The sequence below is a fragment of the Paramormyrops kingsleyae genome, chromosome 14 (assembly GCF_048594095.1).
Source record: "Paramormyrops kingsleyae isolate MSU_618 chromosome 14, PKINGS_0.4, whole genome shotgun sequence".
NCBI classification, from domain to species: Eukaryota; Metazoa; Chordata; class Actinopteri; order Osteoglossiformes; family Mormyridae; genus Paramormyrops; species Paramormyrops kingsleyae.
In genome coordinates, this window is record NC_132810.1 from 30,195,065 (window position 1) to 30,217,938 (window position 22,874).

The 22,874-nt window shown below is 40.1% G+C and overlaps 2 protein-coding genes across 9 annotated transcripts in view; one reads left to right on the plus strand and one right to left on the minus strand.

The window, feature by feature from the left end:
* Positions 1 to 13,344, plus strand: part of LOC111839133 (nidogen-2-like) — a 69,619-nt gene extending 56,275 nt beyond the window's left edge. For 3 of the 6 annotated variants that reach the window (XM_072698950.1, XM_072698951.1, XM_072698952.1), the window contains 4 exons: positions 555 to 712; positions 9,704 to 9,827; positions 12,297 to 12,409; positions 12,923 to 13,344. In XM_072698950.1, coding sequence (XP_072555051.1) covers positions 555 to 712; positions 9,704 to 9,827; positions 12,297 to 12,409; positions 12,923 to 12,933 — 406 coding nt within the window. In that variant the 3' untranslated portion in view covers positions 12,934 to 13,344. Of the gene's footprint in view, positions 1 to 554; positions 713 to 4,528; positions 7,331 to 9,703; positions 9,828 to 12,296; positions 12,410 to 12,922 lie in introns of those variants that run through there. The other 3 variants (XM_072698955.1, XM_072698953.1, XM_072698954.1) reach the window with 2 other exon arrangements.
* rtraf (RNA transcription, translation and transport factor) lies at positions 13,345 to 20,222 on the minus strand. 3 transcript variants are annotated; one of them, XR_011982501.1, is made up of 10 exons: positions 19,992 to 20,222; positions 19,341 to 19,465; positions 18,849 to 18,948; positions 17,613 to 17,690; positions 16,183 to 16,271; positions 15,968 to 16,036; positions 15,848 to 15,896; positions 15,220 to 15,315; positions 13,802 to 13,963; positions 13,460 to 13,688 (listed from the first exon to the last, which is right to left on the minus strand). XR_011982501.1 is itself a non-coding variant. In XM_023802778.2 (8 exons), exons 1-8 carry the CDS (start codon positions 20,050 to 20,052, stop codon positions 13,534 to 13,536), a joined length of 726 nt encoding a protein of 241 aa, XP_023658546.1. In that variant the 5' UTR covers positions 20,053 to 20,219; the 3' UTR covers positions 13,345 to 13,533. The 3 variants fall into 3 exon arrangements, 1 of the variants encoding a protein (XP_023658546.1); XR_011982500.1 differs by having other exon boundaries at positions 13,802 to 15,315; XM_023802778.2 differs by lacking the exons at positions 13,802 to 13,963; positions 15,220 to 15,315 and having other exon boundaries at positions 13,345 to 13,688; positions 19,992 to 20,219.
* Between the last annotated feature and the right edge of the window lie 2,652 nt (positions 20,223 to 22,874).

The following is a 22,874-nucleotide window of genomic DNA, read 5'->3' on the forward strand; positions in this document are numbered from 1 at the left end:
CACACTTATGATCATAGTACCAGGGGGCAGATTTCTTATCTCTATGCTTTATCTTCTTAAGTGGAGCTATAAGATCTAGAGTGCTCCGAAAGAAGTTCTCCATGTTCACAATTACCTGCTCATGTTCATTTTCACTTGAGGCTTCAGCTTTAAGGTTGAAGGACTGTTAAAATTGGTCAAGAAACGTTGTAGATTATGAGGGTATGGAACGTCTGATACTGTACTTTGGAGCTGAGGCCAAAGGGAGGATATACTGTATTTCAAATATTAACAAGTAATGATCTGAAAGTAGAGGATTCTGAGGGATAATACATACATGCTCCACCAGGACACCATGGCTAATAATCAAATCCAGGGTGTGGTTACAGGCATGAGTAGCCCCAACTACATTCTGACACACACCAAGAGAGTCAAGAATAGCAGCAAACGTTGTTGCTAAAGGATCACTGTCATTCTCCATGTGAATATTAAAATAACCAACAATCACTGCTTTGTCAGTAGTAACCAGCAGGTTTCCATGTAAACTACAACTACGCTTGTGTGTGTTTCTGCAGAATCCTCTTTTGGACAGACTGGAATAGAGATGCTCCAAAAATCGAGCAGTCAACTGTTGAGGGCCAGAACAGAAGGATTTTGGTCCAGGATGGGATTGGATTACCCAATGCCCTAACCTTCAACCCAGTGTCCAAGCACCTTTGTTGGGCAGATGCAGGTATGAGCATTCTTCATTTAATGATCTGTAAAGTATTCAAAATATGTTTCATGTTCACTTTTTTTTCTTATCAAAGAATTTACCCAGAATTGCATAAAAATCCAATACAGCCTGCCAATACAGTAACACCTGCATCATTTTACACAAAACAAGTTACAGTCAGTCCTGAAACAATGTGACTTATGCGTTCTTGAAAAAACTCGTGTTGGCTAAAATTACAAACTAAAATACACATATGCAGTGGGAAAACAGTGATAGCAGTGGCCAATAATGTAATCATATGCATACAGTGCTGCCAGAAAGTATTTACACCCCTTCACTTTTTCCACATTTTATGTACCTGTACTTATTTTGATTGGAGTATAGTTGTTCCTCAAAAATCTACACAGAGTCCCCCATAATGACAAGGCAAAAACCAACTTTTTAGAAAGATGTGCAAATTTTGTTATTGCCAAAAGCTTGTTAATCCAGTGTTTCATAAGTAGATTCAAGATTCAAGAACTTTATTGTCGTTCCGCACATGTTCGCACATGCCGTGGAGCGAAATTAAGTACTTTTAAATATAAAGATGAAAATTAAATATAAAGGTATAGAAGTATAAAGTATGGATTATAAATTAGCAGTATGTACAGTGTCCGATGTGCAGAAGCAGACATGGATGCAACCTAAACGGATCCAGGTAATTTACTATATAATAGTAATAACTTAGTTACTGTGTTATAATGAGCATTGCACATATGGGCTTTTTGCATGTGTTAAATATCACTACGGTAGGTGGTGATAATAATTTAAGTACTAATCATTAGTGGTGTATTTAAGTATTTTTTGCCCATTAAAAAACATTCAACTCAAGACTCATTCCACGCAATTATATAAGAACAAATTAAGGTGCAATATAGGGCATGATCATTATTTCCTTTAATGTGGACACAATCAAAAACAACTTAAAATGCAATTTAAGGTAGGCCTATCATTGCTTCTTACTTTGAACATGGAGAATGAAATAGAAACTAGCTTATGTCCACATCATCAAAAAAGAAGAAAGAAAGCAAAGCAGACGTGAGCTTATAACATCTATAAACACCCCAATAGCTTTTGTAATAGCTTTAGCCCGGTCGGATTGGGCAGCAAAGGGCTGCTTAAATGCCGCGGATATCAGCGGTTGTTGCGCAGCCTTTGTCTTAGCTCCTGTCACACCAGGGTGATGTCGTTTCAAATGAGCGGCCATGCCCGACGTGTTGCCAGTCTCATATGGCTTCCTCATGCCACACTGTTGACAAACTGTGGTGGTTTTATCCACCACCCTTTTCCCATCAATATACTTAACAGGGAAGCCAAAATGCTTCCACACGTGAGATTTAAGTGATGCTGGAGGTTTCTCAAGCTCCTCTGCTCGGACCACTATCGCTGGCTATGATTTTTTCGAATCACGTGCGTGCCGAACCGTGGAGAGGGATCGGTTCGGATCACGGATCAACAGTGATCCGTTGCACTACTAATCATCGATACTTTATTAATTCCCGTGGGGAAATTGTCTTTACGCCTCCCTCAACTTGCTCTTTGTAGAGTAAGTTGTCTGCGAAGGGCAGCCACCTGTTGGGGCGCCCAGGGAGCTGGGGGTTAAGGGCCTTACATAATAACATAAGAACTATATAAACGAGAGGAGGCCATTTGGCCCATCGAGCTCGCTTGGGGAGAACTTAACTAATAGCTCAGAGTTGTTAAAATCTTATCTAGCTCTGATTTAAAGGAACCCAAAGATTCAGCTTGCACTACGTTATCAGGAAGACTATTCCATACTCTGACTACACGCTGTGTAAAGAAGTGCTTCCTTAAATCCAGTTTGAAATGTTCTCCCGCTAGTTTCCACCATTTCTTGTATTTGAACTAATGCTGAAGTAACTATTTGGTTGAACAGCATCCAAACCTGTTAGAATCTTATAGACCTGGATCATGTCCCCCCTCAGTCTCCTTTGCTTGAGGCTGAACAGATTTAGCTCAACTAACCTTTCCTCGTATGACATTCCTCTAAGACCAGGAATCATTCTAGTGGCCCTATGCTGCACCTTTTCTAAGGCCGCAATGTCCGTTTTAAGATATGGTGACCAAACCTGTACACAATATTCTAGGTGAGGTCTCTTAGCATTACCTCCCTTGACTTAAACTCCACACACCTGGAGATATACCCCAACATTCTATTGGTCTTTTTTATTGCTTCCCCGCACTGGCGAGAATTAGACATGGAAGCATCAACATACACAGTCTTTCTCATAATCAGCTACCTTTATTTCAGTAGGTCCCATAAAATACCTGTACTTTATATTTCTGCTCCCTACATGGAGTATCTTACATTTGTCTATGTTAAATTTCATCTGCCAGGTATCGGCCCAGTCACTAATTAAATCAAGATCCCTCTGTAGCTGCTGAGCCGCTAGTTCAGTATCTGCTACACCACCCACCTTGGTGTCATCTGCAAATTTCACCAGTTTACTGTATATATTGGTGTCTATATCATTTATGTAAATTAGGAAAAATAGTGGTCCTAAAATTGAACCCTGCGGTACCCCACTATGAACGCAGGCCCACTGTGACATTGTGCCTCTTATAAATACTCGCTGCTTTCTATCTGTTAACCAGTTATCAATCCAGGTCGCTACAGTTCCTAATATACCTGTCGCTTTGAGTTTAAGTAAGAGCCTCTTGTGGGGGACAACATCAAAAGCCTTTTGGAAATCTAAGTAGATGACATCATAGGCCTTCTTATCATCAACTTCCTGAGTAGCGTCCTCAAAAAACTCCAACAGATTTGTTAAACAGGATCTACCTCTCCTAAATCCATGTTGGCTATCCCTCAAAATGTTATTTGAGTCCAGGTAATCTACCATTTTCTCTTTGATTATAGCCTCCATAACTTTACCAGTTATTCAAGTTAGACTGATTGGCCTATAGTTTGACAAATTACTTCTATCCCCCTGCTCAAGGACCCGCAGACATGCTGAGGCTGGGTTTAAACCGGCAACCTTGTGATTACAGGCAGATAGGCTTAGCTCACTGAGCCACACGCTGCCCCTTAATATGTAACTATGTAACTTAGTTACTGTGTTATAATGAGCATTGCCCATATGAGTGTATTGCACATGTTATATGTTATATGTCCCTTTGGTCTGCTGGAGGGTTATAGTTATAATGCATGAAGCCCTTCTCTTGAATCTGGTGGTGTAAATGTCAGTGGTGGTGAGTAAGCTACTCCCCACCACTCTCTGAGCTGCCTTCACTACCTTGTGCAGTCCTTTCTTTTCTGCAGCCATGCAATTGGCATGCCATACTGTGATGCAGAAAGAGAGAACCACACACACCGCACACCTGTAGGAAGAGTTCAGGACTGTACTCCTGAGTCCAGCTCACCTCAGCTTCTTGAGGAAATAGAGGCACTTATGGGCTTTCCTGATAAGTGACAATGTATTTATAGTCCAAGTGTGGTCCCTGGTGAGGTGTACACCCAAGTACTTGAAGCTGGAGACTACCTCCACAGGTGCTCCTCCGACATGCAGGGGGGGGGAAATCATTATTTTTCCTGCACCAGTCCTCCAAATGCTCCACCTCCTGTCTGTATGCGGATTCATCATCATTCCTGATGCATCCCACCACTGCCGTGTCATCCGCAAACTTCAATATCTTACAGCTGTGATGTTTACCATGGCTTAATATTTTGTTGAAGCACCTTTGGCTGCAATCACAGCCTCAAGTCTTCTTGGGTATGCCTCTACAAGTTTGGCACACCTGTTTTTTGGGATTTTCTCCCATTCTTCCTTGCAGATCCTCTCAAGCCCAGTCAGGTTGGATGAGCAGCGCCGGTAGACAGCCATTTTTTAGGTTGTTCCAGAGGTGTTTGGTGGATTCAAGTCCGGGCTCTGGCTGGGCCACTCAAGGACATTCACAGACTGCTCCTGAAGTCACTCCTGGCTGTGTGCTTCAGGTCATTGTCCTGTTGTAAGATGAATCGTCACCATAATCAAAGTTCCAGAGCACTCTTTTCTTGAAGAATCTCTCTATATTTGGCTGTTGTCATCTTACCCTCTATGCAGACTAGTCGCCCAGTTCCTCCCGCAGAAAAATATCCCCACAGCATGATGCTGCCATGCTTCACAGTAGGGTTGGTGTTAGCCAGGTGATGAGCAGTGCCTAGTTTTCTGTAGACTAGGGCTGCACGATTTGGGGAAAATATCGAATCATGATTTTTTTGACAGAAATTGCGATTACGATTTGATTTGCAATTTAATTTTTTTATGTCAAGCTTCAGTTCAATATTCAGTGTGTAGTAATTTTAAAATATATGATGCAGCATGAGATACCATCAGTATTAACTGGTCTATATTCTAATGCAAGGATGAGAATTTAAAGATGTTATGTGTCAAGTTAAAGTAATAATGAAAACAATTGCAGCAAAAAGAAAAAATAGCGATCCCACACCAATGAACAAGCAAGAACTACTTCGGTGTATGCATCCCTTTTGTTTGCGCTATTGTGATGTTTGCTGCTGTTATTAACACCAATAACACTCAAAAATCCATAATGTTCATAATAGAGTGGCTGTTCTGTCCTGAAACCGTAAAGTTGGAAATTTTTTAACGTAGTATGCATTTTATAAAATGTTGAATAAATTGAAGTCGTTTATTGGTGATTTCATGTTGGTCGAAGTTTCCCCTTTTTAGCAACTGTATATGGTTATTTTCTATACAAATCAATTCAGATGAAACAAAAAAAGTACGTGTCATGGTTGCAAACTCTTTCAGACTCTCACGCATGAAATCTTATGGCAAATCTATACACTCATCTAAAGGATTATTAGGAACACCATACTAATACGGTGTTTGACCCACTTTCGCCTTCAGAACTGCCTTAATTCTACGTGACATTGATTCAACAAGGTGCTGAAAGCATTCTTTAGAAATGTTGGCCCATATTGATAGGATAGCATCTTGCAGTTGATGGAGATTTGTGGGATGCACATCCAGGGCACGAAGCTCCCGTTCCAACACATCCCAAAGATGCTCTATTGGGTTGAGATCTGGTGACTGTGGGGGCCAGTGAACTCATTGTCATGTTCAAGAAACCAATTTGAAATGATTCGAGCTTTGTGACATGGTGCATTATCCTGCTGGAAGTAGCCATCAGAGGATGGGTACATGGTGGTCATAAAGGGATGGACATGGTCAGAAACAATGCTCAGGTAGGCCGTGGCATTTAAACGATGCGCAATTGGCACTAAGGGACCTAAAGTGTGCCAAGAAAACATCCCCCACACCATTACACCACCACCACCAGCCTGCACAGTGGTAACAAGGCATGATGGATCCATGTTCTCATTCTGTTTACGCCAAATTCTGACTCTACCATTTGAATGTCTCAACAGAAATCGAGACTCATCAGACCAGGCAACATTTTTCCAGTCTTCAACTGACCAATTTTGGTGAGCTCGTGCAAATTGTAGCCTCTTTTTCCTATTTGTAGTGGAGATGAGTGGTACCCGATGTGGTCTTCTGCTGTTGTAGCCCATCCGCCTCAAGGTTGTGCGTGTTGTGGCTTCACAAATGCTTTGCTGCATACCTCGGTTGTAACGAGTGGTTATTTCAGTCAAAGTTGCTCTTCTATCAGCTTGAATCAGTCGGCCCATTCTCCTCTGACCTCTAGCATCAACAAGGCATTTTCGCCCACAGGACTGACGCATACTGGATGTTTTTCCCTTTGCACACCATTCTTTGTAAACCCTAGAAATGGTTGTGCGTGAAAATCCCAGTAACTGAGCAGATTGTGAAATACTCAGACCGGCCCATCTGGCACCAACAACCATGCCACGCTCAAAATTGCTTAAATCACCTTTCTTTCCCATTCTGACATTCAGTTTGGAGTTCAGGAGATTGTCTTGACCAGGACCACACCCCTAAATGCATTGAAGCAACTGCCATGTGATTGGTTGATTAGATAATTCCATTAATGAGAAATTGAACAGGTGTTCCTAATAATCCTTTATGTGAGTGTACAATCCAGATAATGTATAAAGTTTATAATAATTTACTTCTGAATCGTATTCAGAGGCTGTTCAAAATAAGAGAAAGTCAGTATAATTTAAGAGGTATGTACTGTATATGTTTAAAAAAGCCAGGGCAAGAACTAACGTTAAAAATAGGTGTATATCTGTCCAAGGGGTTAATTTATGGAATAAATGTGATAAGGAACTAAAACTTTGTAAATCACTTTGCGAATTTAAGAAAATGTATAAAAGTATGGTTATAAATAATTATATGAATGAGAATTAAATTGTAAAAGTATCAGTTTAAATTTTGCAGTAATGGATGGAATTTGTATTTCTGTTATTATGTATGTTTTAAATAATGTTTGTATAATCTGGAAAATGTCTTATGAAATTTAGTTTTCTTGTGTCATCGAATTGAGTAAACAGTGTCGTTCATCAGATAAGAATGTATAAAGGGTAGGCATAATAAGCAAGGGTTCAGCCTACACCTTTTTCGGTTTTCTTATTTATATGTTTGTATGTTTGTTTGGCATGGGATATTGTTTTCGAGGACCGAAAATAAAAAATTATTATTATTATTATTATTATGTTAAAGCAAGACTTTTATTTTATTACTGTTGTGGGATTAATCTTTGGAAACACTTAAATTTAATAAGCACAAAAACATATGACATAAACACGACTGTATTGTTGGTTTTACGGCTGCTGTGAGAATCACTGACTGTCTCATTGTTGTTTTGATGGGTTAGCGGTATACTAATGCTATTGCCTATTAACAAACACCAAAGGTATGATACGCTGAAGTATATTGCAGCTGGTGTTTAAAAGGAGCTCGCCGGTTCTATTGATGATAGGACCTTTCTGAAACAATCTCGGACCATGAAATAGGAAGGCATTTCACTGACCATAGGTGAGGGTAGGAACGTAGATCGACTGGTAAATCGAGAGCTTTGCCTTTTGGCTCAGCTCTTTCTTCACCATGACAGAACGATGCAGCGCCCGCATCACTGCTGACGCTGCACCGATCCGCCTGTCGATCTCCCGTTCCATCCTTCCCTCACTCGTGAACAAGACCCCGAGATACTTAAACTCCTCCACTTGGTGAAGGACCCCCTCTCCGACCCGGAGAGAGCACTCCACCCTTTTCCAGCCGAGGACCATGGTCTCGGATTTGGAGGTGCTGATTTTCATTCCAGCTGCTTCACACTCGGCTGCGAACTGTTCCAGTGAGAGCCGAAGGTCACGGTCTGATGAGGCCAACAGAACCACATCATCTGCAAAAAGCAGAGACCTAATCCTGAGGTCACCAAACCGGACACCCTCAGTGCCCTGGCAGCGCCTAGAAATTCTGTCCATAAAGGTTATGAACAGAATCGGTGATAAAGGGCATCCCTGGCGGAGCCCAACCCTCACCGGGAACGAGTCCAACTTACTGCCGGCAATGCGGACCAGGCTCTGACACCGGTTGTACAGGGACCGAACAGCCCTTATAAGGCAGTTCAGCACCCCATACTCCCGGAGCACTCCCCACAGGACTCCCCGAGGGACGCGGTCGAATGCCTTCTCCAAGTCCACAAAGCACATGTAGACTGGTTGGACAAAATCCCATGCACCCTCCAGGACCCTGCCGAGAGTATAGAGCTGGTCCACTGTTCCACGGCCAGGGCAAAAACCACACTGCTCCTCCTGAATCTGAGGTTCGACTATCCGACGGACCCTCCTCTCCAGCACCCCCGAATGGACCTTACCAGGGAGGCTGAGAAGTGTGATCCCCCTATAGTTGGAACACACCCTCCGGTCCCCCTTGTTGAAGATGAGGACCACCACCCTGGTCTGCCAATCCAGAGGCACCGCCCCCGATGCCGCAGATGCGTGTCAACCAAGACAGCCCCGCAACATCCAGAGCCTTGAGGAACTCCGGGCGGATCTCATACATCCCCGGGGCCCGGCCACCGAGGAGCTTTTTAACCACCTCAGCAACCTCTGCCCCAGAGATTCTCTGCTTCCTCATTGGAAGGCGTGTCAGTGGGATTGAGGAGGTCTTCGAAGTATTCCTTCCACCGACCCAACAACGTCCCGAGCTGAGGTCAACAGCGCACCATCCCCACCATAAACAGTGTTGATGCTGCACCTGACAGGGGATTCCACCAGACGTTCCCAGCAGACCCACACTATACGCTTGGGTCTGCCAGGTCTGACCGGCTTCCTCCCCCACCAGCGGAGCCAACCCACCACCAGGCGGTGATCGGTTGACAGCTCCGCCCATCTCCTCACCCGAGTGTCCAATACATGCGGCCGCAAGTCCGATGAGACGACCACAAAGTCGATCATCGAACTGCGGCCTAGGGTGTCCTGGTGCCAAGTGCACATATGGACACCCTTATGCTTGAACATGGTGTTCATTATGGACAATCCGTGATGAGCACAGAAATCCAACAACAAAACACCACTCGGGTTCAGATCGGGGGGGGCATTCCTCCCAATTTAACAGGTCATTACCAATAACTATAATTTTAGAAAATGTTGAACTGGTTTCATATAGTGAACAGATTCTGCAGGTCTGCTAAACCCAAACATTTAGGGTAAGACTCGAGTTGGACAAGTCCAGCTTTCTAGATGAAAAACTTTTCATATTCTGGACCAGACTGAAATCTCCTCCACTAATAATGTGATGGTCACTGATATTTGGGAATATTGAAAAAAACTGGAAATGAATCCCAGGTTGGAGCATACACAGAGGCTAATGCTGCATTCCATTTACTTCGGAGGTTGGAACTCAGAACTCACAGCTTTAACTTCTGTTGATAAAGGGCGCAGCCATCTTGGATTCTGAGCTCGGGGTTGTTTCGATTCCTCCGAGTTCACGAGTCGGAAAGCATTATGTATTAGCACTGACTAGCCATATCTTAGCTTGGTAATGGACAGCCAACTAAGGTGTCCTTCTCTGTGATGGTCAGGTACCAAACGTCTGGAATGTATTGCACCAGATGGGACAGGAAGATGGGTGATACACAGCAATGTAAATTACCCCTTCGGCATGGTATTCTATGCCAACCATTTCTACTACACAGACTGGAGGAGGTAAGCAAACCTAACTGCAATTTCTTGCTTTTATAATGTACTTTGAACACATAACAACTGAAAGTGAAATCATGAGATTATTATTCTATAAAGTTTAGAATCACTGGTTTGACAGGCAAACAGAACTATGGAGAATCTTGGGGGGAAAATGCAAGCTTAATTTCTGAAAATTTCCCTTTTCAGATGATGGGGGGAAAGGGGAAAGTAGGAGGTGAATAACATAACTAACAATGAAAGCAGCCATTTTGGTGAATATTAAATAGACCAACAAGAACTGACAGTCTGGACTGGCAGAATGTTGCTTGGGGTCTTAGCTTATTAAGGAATAACAAAAATGAACATGTACCTCCATTTGTAAAAGATCAGTTGGGTGAAAACTGACATGGAAGTGATAACCCAACTCACCACTGAGGAAAAATCTATATTTGTCGCTTATTATGTTCTTCATAATACTATGACAATCATTTTGATCTGTTACACAAAAAATATTTACATTAAAGTACTGAAGTAATACCATCACTTTCCTATACAAATCAAGAAGAATACAAGATGAGGCATGTTTTCTTTTAAACATTGTTTTCCGCTAGAGTATGTACAATGTATTCATATTTGGATTTGTATTAAGACTTGACTGCATTTAAAATCATGTAAAATGTGATACATATTGTACAAAATTAACTTCTGTAGTGTTTTAGCCTTAAGAACACATATAATGCCAAAATCCACATCTGTGGTAACAGTTCCTGAGACCTAGTGTCCATTTCCCAGGTTCTTATGCTGCAGCCAAAATGTTTGTTCTTCCACTATTCTGTCAAAGCCACTCACAATCACTTTGCTAAATACTGTATATCAGTGATCAGGTGTAATAAATGAAAACAATGATAGCATTCAAAATCCAAAGTTTCTGCATTTTCAAGGAAATTCTACAATTGACTTGGAAAAGGCAAAAAAAAAAGCTTAGTAACACTTCATTTAAGGCCATGTTTTTAGTAATTTCTAAACACACTCATAACAAATAATGCATTCATAAAAGCATTAGAAACGTGGCTATATTTTCAAAAGGCATAACACATTATAGTCATGTTTATTATGGATTATGAATGCTTTATGAAGCTCTCGTCTATAACGAACTACCTTTATAATACATTATAATGGCCATTATAAGCATTAAGAATGATTTGCTCGGCGTTATAAAGGTACAGTGGTACCTCAGAACTCAAATTTAATCCTTTCGAATCCTAAAAAGTTCGAGTTGTAATCGAATTTTCCTCATAAAAAATAATGGAAAACCAATTCATTGGTTCCCGGCAAAATTAACCTGATATAACAAGAAGAGCATATACTGTACTAAACACATCTAAGCACATTTATCAAAACAGTAATTTGTAAAGTAAGAAAATAAATGTATCCAAACCATGGGCGTAAATTACGGGGGGATGGGGGGTTGTAGCCTCCCCAATAAATCAAAACAAGCTAATACAACCCCCCAATAATCATGTTTCCCCCGTAATGGGTGGAGACCTCAACCCCCCCAATGTTCCAGCCAAAGTTACGCCCTTGATCCAAACAATGTGTAAAGCTAAAAAAAAAAAAAAAAAAAACCCGTGTGGAATCCCCGTGTGATCAGCTGTTTCTGGTTGTTGTCATTTGTCCTCTGTATTTTGTCCGCGTTTGTTTGTTTCCCCAGTCCGGTCATTGTGTTGTCTGTCTGCGTTTTGCCTGCCTTACCTGTAATTAAACCCCGTATTCCCCGATACCCTGACGTCTGCGCCTTTGTCTCCATTCTGTCCCTGCTCCGCACGAAAATTAATATTATTATAATTAAATGTTTTAATGGTTTATTATTTATATTAAATTAATAAGAAATCTTTATTTTAAAAATGTATTTTATTATATAATAATTACTGTTACTATCATTGTCTAAATATATTTTTACTGTCTAAATATATGTATTCAGCTAGTGTAAACATGCACGATGCCATCACAGCGAATGCGAGGCTGAGATGTTACCCTTTGTTCCCGCTGAGACGTGCCGCATGACTCATTTCCCCACGCATACAAGTTATCTTAGGTCGGCGTTCATGGTTTGATTTCTGAGATTCAGATCGAGTTCTAGCTCATTTTGTTTCGAACTGGTTGGTTCGACTTTTAAGAAATTCGCGTTCTAATGAGTTCGAGAACTGAGGTACCACTGTATCTATATTGCATTTTAGATGAGATTAAGGCAATTGTAATACATAATAAACACGGCTATAATGTGTTATGCTTTTTCATAAATATTTATAGGCATGTTTATCATGCTTTATGAATTCATTATAATGACTGTTTTAATTGAGATGGCATGAACTCACAAACCACTAAGAAAGATTCATATAAGCATATCTGAAACCAATGTTAAAGAGATTTCTATAAAAATGATTTTGTGTACTGTATATGATTGTCTTCAATGATTCCTCAATGGGTTAACAGGGATGGAGTTATAGCATTGAGCCAGGACAGTAGCAAGTTCACTGATGAGTTTCTCCCAGAACAGAGGTCTCACCTATATGGCATTACTGTAGCATCTCCCTCCTGCATATCAGGTAATGACAAACAACAAATGTAAATGTACTGGGTAAGCTGACAGTTTATAACAGAAGTATAACATGTGATGCAAGCTTTCTGGTTTATATGCACATTTTTCCACGAGACTTAGTATAAAAATAAGACATCAGTTGTGAAAGCCAAGTTTGTACCAAATAGCACTATAAACTGATTGAATTTAAGCAACCATACATTTAGGCATCAGTGGTTAAAAAAATGTGCCATTTATCATTGGTATTGGATTTTTCTAGGATGAGATGAAAAGTAATTTGAACATGAACATAAGTCTGAAATGTCAAAATTTTAAGAATTATTCATAATGGCAAAAAAACATCCCACCCAGCAGGTGTGGTAGTGGAGGTCATCAGTCTTTTAAATGTATCTGGACCATGAAGAGAGATAAGAACTGTAATGAATTGTCAGTGTGAAGGTTTGGTCATGTTAAGATAAAATATACTTCCTTCCAGCTACATTCTATTTGTTTGATAATCTGTGGTCATTATCTATTGTAGGGAAAGCCTGATGTTGGAAGCCCAATGGAGCCAAGCCTACAGTAGAGACCCAATAAACTCCAGGGAATCAAGTGGCTCACTAAAGTGCCACCTGAGACCACAGAAGTCAGTTTCCATGAGTGTGTGGTAATTTTATACCTCATTTTTTTCTACTATAAATGTGCATTTGTGTTAGGAAGACAAAATCCATTTTTTTATATATATATATATCTAGGTACATCAAGCAGTGCAATTTGGATCTGAATCCTGATAGTTTAAACATGACCAATACTGCACTGTTTTTTCAAGCAAAAAAGTATATTTAGCAAAAGTGATTCCATTGCAAAAGTGCACAAAACAACTTGATTTAAAGTAAAACCTTTCACAGGCTTTCTGCAAAACTGCAATAAAGGCATCACTGTATTTAACTACAGTAAAAGGTACAGCTTTTGAATGAATTTAATCATATTAGGCACATGTGCCATTCTGTTACACATATATAAAAATAAGAAAAGCAGAAACCACAGAAAGCAGAAATAAGCCACAAGTTTTCATGAATCAGGAGGGCAGAAACAATTTATATGCTGAAATCACCACACAGGCATTGAAAGGACAGCAGAAAGGCAAATACATCATCTGCCCACTTTTCCTAAACGATGGTCAGTCTTGGGATCAGCAATGATAGCCTGGACAGCTACGATAGCCTCATTGATCCGTGTCTGCAAGTCTCGCAGCTCCTCAATGTGCAACAACCGTAAAATCTTTGCAGCTTCATTCAGAGTGGCATCTGCATTTTTGAACAAGATGATACAGGGAAAAAAACACTTCAGTAAGCACTACACTCTTAATTGGTCATATGAGGAAATCCTGTACAGAAAGTCAGTTCTTAGCATCTCACACCTCCAGCATTGGCTGTTCAAATCCTGCCCCCTCTCTCATGCACTGTACAGATGTTCTTCCTGCATTCCGTGGATTACTTTGCAGTCCACTTCTTTCTGATATGGCAGTCTATGGGACCCTATAGATCTGCTTGTCTGCCTGTCATTCTACCACTAGGTGGCACTGCAATAAGCAAAAATGCATTTTGGCTACTAACTTGATCGGGTTGCCTATTAAATTGTCTACTAATACCATGGGATGTCCACAGGTGGACACATGGGAATTTTCATGTCCAACTAATTGATGCAGCCGTCATATTGGATTTTATGGAAAATAAGAATTTTCCACAAGTCACAAATTTTGTCCAGACTTCGGACCAAACTTCACAAGAGGTATCAGAGGGATTTTTGATTTTCAAAGCTATTTGTCCATCATAGCCAAACAAAATTGGCAATGCTTTGGTGTTTTAAGACCAAACTTAGTATCTGGACTTAGGGCCACAACCTGGGGATGTGCACCAAATTTCACATCATCATATGACCACTCGTGAGCACTGCAATGAGTAAAAATGTGTTTTTCCTAATACATTTTGATGTACTGGCCTTATAAAGTGGTTGTCATGACTGGGAATTGTCAGGATTTCTCTACCAGTCCCATCATGTCTCCAGTATATGTTGCTGGCCTTCCCGTATGATCTTAAAGGTTCCCAGTCTAGTGTCTCAATTACTCACAGCTGTCCTCCATATATGTGCCTGCCCATGCCATTACGCCATGAGTCATTGATAGCACAGTGTGTTAATTCCCACTTTTGGTTCCCTAACATATCCCTATCCTCATCTAAATTCTCTTGATACTCATGCCTTTTCTGATTCTCTACTACAGGGGTCTCCAACTCCAGTCCTGGAGAGCTACTATCCAGCAGATCTTCTGTTGTACATGGTTTAAGATTAAGCACACCAGTTCCTGGTATTTACCTGAGAACAGGTGTGGCTCATCAGAAGCCTGGTAGGATAGAAAACCTCCTGGACAGCAGCTCTCCAGGACCAGAGTTGGAGAGCTTTGCTCTACTAGCTTCTCTGATGTTACTGATCAATCCTGTCCTCCTAAGCTTCTTTCTACCTGTACCCAGGCTATGTCTAATGCTCTCCATGTCCACAACCCCATTAAGCACAGATCTGTCCCCTTCTCCCATTCCACTTATTGGTATACTCCAGACCTTTGAGCTCTGAATACAACTGCTAGAATTCCCACTAACAATAAAATCTTTACATATCACTCACCCCCTCTATAAACTTCACTGGCAATCTGTCCCTTTCCATATACAGCATAAACTTTTTGACTTCTAAAGTCGTACATGGTATATTGCACAGCTCCTCCTTCCTTATACACCTGCCCTTTCCCTCAGGTCTGCAGGTAATGGTGTCCTTGTGGTGCTTCACCTTTGCTTGTCTTCTATGGGTGGCAGGGCCTTCAGTTTTACAGTTACACTTCGGAAATCTCTACCACAAAACCTCTGGGACCCATCCTCCATCTCCCTTTTTAGGCAGAAATTAAAACGTATCTTTTTAGTCAGTGATTCTCTTCCTATACTTTTTCCTGATCTATTAGTGCTGCAGTTTTTCTTGAATGTTTCATTCATTGTTAGCTTATGCTAAACGATCAGAGTTCATATGTTCCTATGTTCTTGCATTTCCTCATTTTTTTCCCCATTGCATTTATGCCGTGGTAGTGTGCTTGGCCCTATTATTGCTGCTTTCTGCTGTATTATTCATTATTAGTAGCATCACACATCACAATGTATAGATACATTCCTGATAACTCAGAACTTGAAATTTACAACCACCTACTTAAAGTACTAAAAAATGACTGATTGAATTCTCTCATAAAACTGAAACGGAAGGAATTTGGGTCAAGCTTTTCTTCCCCAAAGTGCTAAAACGCAAAATCGCTTATAGCTCAGCAATGGTATACAAACAATAAAATGTCAGTCTGGACCAAGGGGCCAATCATTCTAAACATTTTCTTCCACAAATGAAAGGTTAGCCAAAGTTGAAGTATCTGACTTACCACCTGTATCAAAACCTAGGATGTGCTTATCCAAGGAAACTGGTAAGCCCTTCAAAAAATAAGATAAGAGTTAGAAGCTGTCAATAAACATACTGCTTTACATTAAGCCCATGTCCTTACCTCTTTAGCAGCACTAGCCTTAGCTATTGCTTCAGATGACAGCCGTTCTTGAATCAGAATCCGAACAGCCTAGAAGAGGACATGACATCTGAGAAATGAGACTCAAGTAGTCCATCTGAATATGATTCATTTCATTTGTACATTGTGATTACTGTAGGATTCAGTAGAGGAAAAATTTTGTAAATCCTTTTAAAAGTCCAATAAATCTCCATCACCTTCAGCATCACTAGATAGTCATCGTGGCGTTGAATCTGCAAGAGATTGGCAAGGGCCATCACACCAGCCTTGAAATCTGGACTGTTGCCTAGACACATGGAACAACCAAATGATATCAGTTTGATACAGCATTTGCAGTGCAGCTAAGCAGAAAACAATTTTAACATGCATGTCTTTTGAAATGTATTGTCTATTTCTGCAAGAAATGTAAGCAGATCTGCAAAGTGAATTAGGACCTTACTCCTCTAGGTAACTCAGCCTGTGTGCTGTTTGTGTAATATCTATCTAAATATAAACAAAGGGACTTTCTATGTTCTTACAATGAACTGAAATAATGATTAAATTGTGCTTTGAATGTACACAACTGCCCTGTGATGCACTGCTGTCTCAGACAGCACATAAACTGCATGACACATATGTATATATAGTGGTACCTCAGTTCTCAAACTCATTAAAACGCGAATTTCTTAAAAGTCGAACCAACCACTTTGGAAAAAAATTACCTAGTACTCGATCTGAATCTCAGAAGTCAAACTGTGAACGCCGACCTAAGAACTTGTGCCGCGTGACCCGCATGTACATCTCTCAGCGGAAACAAAGGGTAACGCTTCAGTCTCAGCCTCGCATTCGCTGTGATGGCATCGTGCATGTTTACACTAGCTGAATACATATATTTAGACAGTAAAAATACATTTAGACAATGATAAACAGTAACAGGTATTTTACTATATAATTAAATACATTTTAAAATAAAGATTTCTTATTCATTATTTTAATATTAATAATAAACCATTAATACATTTAATCATAATATTGTCATGCCGATCAGGGACGGAACAGAGATAAAGGCACAGACGTCAGGGTATCGGGGAATACGGGGTTTAATTACAAGTAAGGCAGGCAAAATGCAGACGGACAATACAATGACCGGACTGGGGAAACAAACTGAAACATGGACGAAATACAGAGGACTCATGACAACAACCAGAAACAGCTGATCACACGGGGATTCCACATGGGGTTAACGAGGGGGCATGGCACACAGAAGGAGCGGACGATCGGGGCAGGACACATTGTTTTGTTTTTGTTTTTTTTAACTTTACACATTGTTTGGATACATTTTCTTTCTTACTTTACAAATTACTGTTTTGATAAATGTGCTTAGATGTGTTTAGTACAGTATATGCTCTTCTTGTTTTATCCTGTTCATTTTGTTTAAATGCTAAAAAAAACATATTTAGGTGTAATTTTTTGGGGCCGGGAACTAATTAATTGGTTTTCCATTATTTCTTATGGGGAGAATTCGATCAGAACCCAAACTTTTTAGGATTCGATCCGGTGTTCTGAACGGATTAAGTTTGAGTTCTGAGGTACCACTGTATACACTTCTACAGATATGTATCTATCTTACTGTCAGTATTGATCTTACTGTCAAGATTTATGAGTGGATCAGCGGCTTTGTCCTGATTTTTCACAATGTCCGGTTTGCAATTCCTATATCTTTCAACTGTTGAGGAGGAAAGAAAAAAAAAAAAGTTAATTTAGCAACTAAGAAACAAATTCCCCCACTGCACATCTTCTGCGATTATGGAATGGCTGGTTACTTCCATAATAGGTCTTTCCTTCAAAGTATGACAGACTTGATAGAACACACAACCTCCAGTGTGGATGCTGTCAGCCACCAGCTTTTCACTTTACCATCTCAAAGTCATTTCAAAAAAGAAAACAACCATAAAGCATTTTGTGGGGTTATCACATATCTGAAACAGTACATTTTCAAATAATTCATAGCTTAAACTGTTCTCACATTGTACTTGTACTAAAAGCACGGCTCCAACAAGCCCCAGTTAAACATTTGCTTGTAATACATTACAACTGGCTAATACCACAATGCACATGTGCCATCTAGCAAAACCTCAAATTCAGGATAATGACCATTACCAAAAACATTTACATGAAGTTTAAAAAAAAAAAAGTTTTTCCAATTTGCTTTTAAAGTCTGATCAGTAAAATGCATATACTTCTACAGCACTTGTTGCCAATATCATACATATTGTTTTATATTTTCCTTTCAAGAAAAGTTTCATCTTCAGTTCAACTTCCTTTTCAACATTAGCAGCTATGAAGTGTATCTAAAATGTTTGAGAATTTTAAACAGCTTAACAGGCAACAAAAAGATCTTGAAATTACCCATCCAACCACTCATCCTTGCCAAGGTCATAGGGCGCCCTGGAGCCACTGTGGATGGGAAGCCTATTCACCACAGGGCTGAGAACAGTACTATTCACAGCCACCCTGATCATATTATTATACTGAAATCAAAAAAGCAACAAATAGTAAAAACTCAGAATCCCTTTAAAGGTACAAGTATGCGCTTAAAGCAGTGAAGGTACAAATACTGCTCCTTCGACTCTAATACCATTTATAAGATGCAAAAATTATTTCGGAACACTTTCATTTAATAGAATGAATGGTAAATAAAATAATGTCCCCATGCTGCAAAATATATTCATTTTTACAAATAACCAGGCAAATCTACTAGGTTTGTTTTATATTTTACTTCCACCCAATATTATGTAAAGGCAGAATTTAAAATAGTTGTGTATGTAACCATATATCAATCCAATAACAGCACGATGTACCCGCTATTCTAAGTTTCTCCTACCGTTATCTCCATATTCCAATCGGACAGCCAAGCCAAGCAGCCAGTCAACAGTTTCTTGTCTGTCTTGGGCTTGAAAAGGGCACTTCACATCTTGCACATACTGAAAATGAAGAACATATCAATGAAAAGGCAAAAGAACATGCCTACACAACCCAGGGGATCAGAGGACAGAGCTCTAGGGCTTAAAGTACAAGAAGGATGTTAAGAGTGGGCATGCAGTGTCAGAACTCCTTATTTCCAGTATGTGAACATACCAGAACTGGCTGTAGTTCAGTGCAAACAGTGAACTGAACACAGTGATAACAGTTAACAGGACACACTGTGAACAGGAATGAAGGACACTGTCCAGTGCAAACATAAGTACAATAATGTATCAGAATTAGAATTTACCCTGGGATCAGTAAAGTATATCTTGGACTCTAAGCTAAGCTAGCCTGGCAATGCCTAGACAGTAAACTTGTAGAGATTCAAATGAACCCCTGCTCTACTTACCTTCTCAAAAAACTTAGGCCATTCAGCACTATGTATGTTCCTTAGGTTGCCCCGGTCTTCAATTCTGTAATGTCTTATTTTTTGGTCTTCCAGCCAAACTATGAAATTCCTGAATTCCGTTTCATCTTTTTTATTATTTGGGGGTGGAAGCAGACGAACAAGTCATTAGCCCATAGCTAACAGGAAACAATTTTAAGTATGTATTAAACTAACGGCGCATTTTATTGTGTAAATCACGATATTCGGTGCTAGTTAAGATATATTAGCAGCCAAACAAGTCTTACATTTCTCACATCAAGCGAAAAACGGCCGTTTAAGTAATGTACTACCTACACAAACAAAATATACCTTATTTCTGCGACACACTGACAAAACTATTAAGGCAGGTATTTGATCGATCGACTTAAAATGCAAGTCACTATTCTTAGGGAAACGCAACGCCACCTATGTATACGGTTAATGGTGCTTAGGAAATGTACAACAGAGGTTGTTACAAATTAAAACCAGCTTTATTTCTTATCAATGTATTTCAAATTCAGTTCGCCGACATTTTGGGTTTAGACTGTTCCCTGTTGTACAGTTTAGTGACATTTTTCAATCAGCGTGTCACCATTCACGACTGGTTATCCCATAACAATATAATTATACTACCTTTGCAGTTAAAACCAGAGGGATTGTGGTAGTCCAAAGCTGTAAGTTTTCTTCGAAACATTTTCAAACGCGATGTTTATTAAGCAACAAATAAGACTAACCAGACAGCTGACGAGACTTGTAAACCCGTAACGTACGTAAAAGCACGTCTGACGGACAGCATGACAATCCAATAGGGACAACGAGGCCTGCTATTTAATACAATCACGATCATTCGCTAAAATAGTAAGCACGTGTGGGCAGATTTGCGTTCTACGCATGCGTACAACGAGTAACATTTAAAGGCGCCGTCTGGGTCTTTACTGCGCATGCTCCAATAATTGTTTTTGTGGCGGTGTTATGGTGCGACTCGGGCCCAATCCCAAACCGGTCCCTACACACTCCGCCTTCATTTGCGCATTCCCGAGACCCGTCGCCATGTTGAAGTGTGTCTCAAAGCAGCAAGGGCTAAGGGGGACTGGTCGATTATCCCCTCCTTAAGCGAGTCAGCAACGATGGTGGCTCGCGCGATTCCACTACCACTTCCATATCCCACAATTCCTAGCGCACAGGAAACACAACAGCGCGAAAAAGACATAACTGGATTCTAATAGCACTGTGAAATACACATAGAAAGTCTGTTATATGTTATAATTTATCGCTGCAGAAAAATAAATTACATAAGCAGCTATTTGTAACTGGTCAGTACAGATAGATTTTATCGTGATCCGATTAAGAGAGATTGCGTGTACTTTTCAAACTATAGAAACCACGCGAAGAAACGTTCGTACGCAAACTCAATAAACATCTCACCAGCAATAACAATTTGTTTCATATTCGCCTGTTTTTTCCTCTACAGATCTGATCTGGCATTTGGCACAGAGGTGATGCGTAATGTTTTATGCGTGTAAACTAAGTTAGCTATGGTCAATGACACGTGTACATACTTAAAATTGCTCAGTCAGTGCAATAAGACGATGTAGCCGTCTTCTCGCATTAGATAAACTTTGTGCTTTTTTAAATAACTGATACGTCATTACAGAAAATACAATTCAGCTTCTTGATGAACCCATTTTGTCAAATCACTACGTAATGCATTTCCTCTTTCCATTAAAGAAGACTGCAAAAAGGCGCTGCGAGGGCAAGTCTGCCTCAAAACTTTCTTGTGATAATTTCCTTCTGTTTAAGTGCATAGGGTGTGTTGTGAGGGTGACTCAGCGGGAGTGTCAAGGGTATTCGCATTGGGCCTCGGAATCCTAGTTTTGAAGCCGGAAGTGACGACATGCGCGCTCTCGTTTCTCGGAGATCCGGAGATTCCGGACAGCACAGAAGAAGAGAAGATCCCGACCCGAGTTCAGATTCAGAATCGAAGATGGCTGCTTACTCACGTCGGTAAAGTTAGTTTGCGGTTCGTTTTTCACGTTGCAAACGGCCATAAACACCTTATATATGCACGAAAGAATACGAATTATCCACTTTCTCCATCACTATTTGCTATATTTATTGAACCACTGGCAGCAGCAATTCGGAATGATAATAATATCAAAGGTATTCAATCAGCAAGTATAACCCATAAAATTAGTCTTTATGCAGATGATGTATTACTTTTTCTTCAAAATACACAGGGTTCCCTCACGGAGACGATAAGACTCATAGATAAGTTCTCCTCCATATCAGATTACTCTATTAATTGGAACAAGTCGACTACTCTTCCAATATCTTGTGACTTCCAGTCCAATCCAACTATCCCACTTCAATCTGGGAACATTAGATATCTGGGTATTAACATTTCTGCCAAGCTGTCAGATCTGATGCGATTAAATTACAGTCCGCTGCTTAAAAAGATAGAAGATGACCTTGCACGGTGGAACAATCTACCCACATCACTTCTGGGAAGAGTAGCTACAATCAAAATGATGATCCTACCAAAAATTAACTACATGTTCTCAATGGTTCCGAGTCAACCTCCGCGGACTTGGTTTAAATCACTGGACTCCTTAATTTCAAAATATCTATGGAAATCCAAACCACCGCGAATAAGTTTAAAAACTTTACAGAAATCCAAAAACTGTGGGGGTTTGGAGCTTCCCAATTTCTACAACTACTTTCTTGCCAATAGATTGATCTATAGATGTCCTAAAATGGACTATGCAAAATAACTTAGACCATAACTGGCTGGATATTGAGCAAACTTTCTGTAATGATATTCGAGTCCAGGACCTGCCATTTATCAGTCATATACTTAAACGACATTGCTGTTTTAAGAGCATCAACATCAGCACATCGCTGACAGCCTGGTGGGAATTTCTTAGAATGAACCAAACTTCAGTGGTCCCATGCAAACTGACACCCATCTGGAACAACCCTGACATCTTGTTAAATAAAAAAGTGATAAACTTCCTAGCTTGGCATAATAAAGGAATCAAGCACATCGAACACATAATCCAAGACAATTGCATGATATCATTTGACAAAATTACAGAAACTTATAACATTGAGAAAAACAAATACTTAGAATATCTTCAACTTAAATCAATAATACATAATGGATGGTGCCGTAAGCAATTAGATCTGGAGCTTTCACCTAAAATAGCAAACTTCTTAATAACTCCAACTAAAAAACTACTGTCTAGGATTTACGTGCATCTAGCAGAATCTGATACAACGCTCTCACTCCCTACCCACAAATGGGAAAGGGATTTACTCATCAATCCAGACACTAACTTCTGGAGGCAAATTTGCTTGAATACCTTTCGAATGAATCGGAACTCCAATCTGCAGCTATTACAGTACAAAATTTTACACAGAACACACTACACAGGGCAGAGGATGTTCCAGATGGGTATCAGAGATACTGACATATGCCTAACTTGTAAGAAGGATGCACCAGATAATTACCTGCAT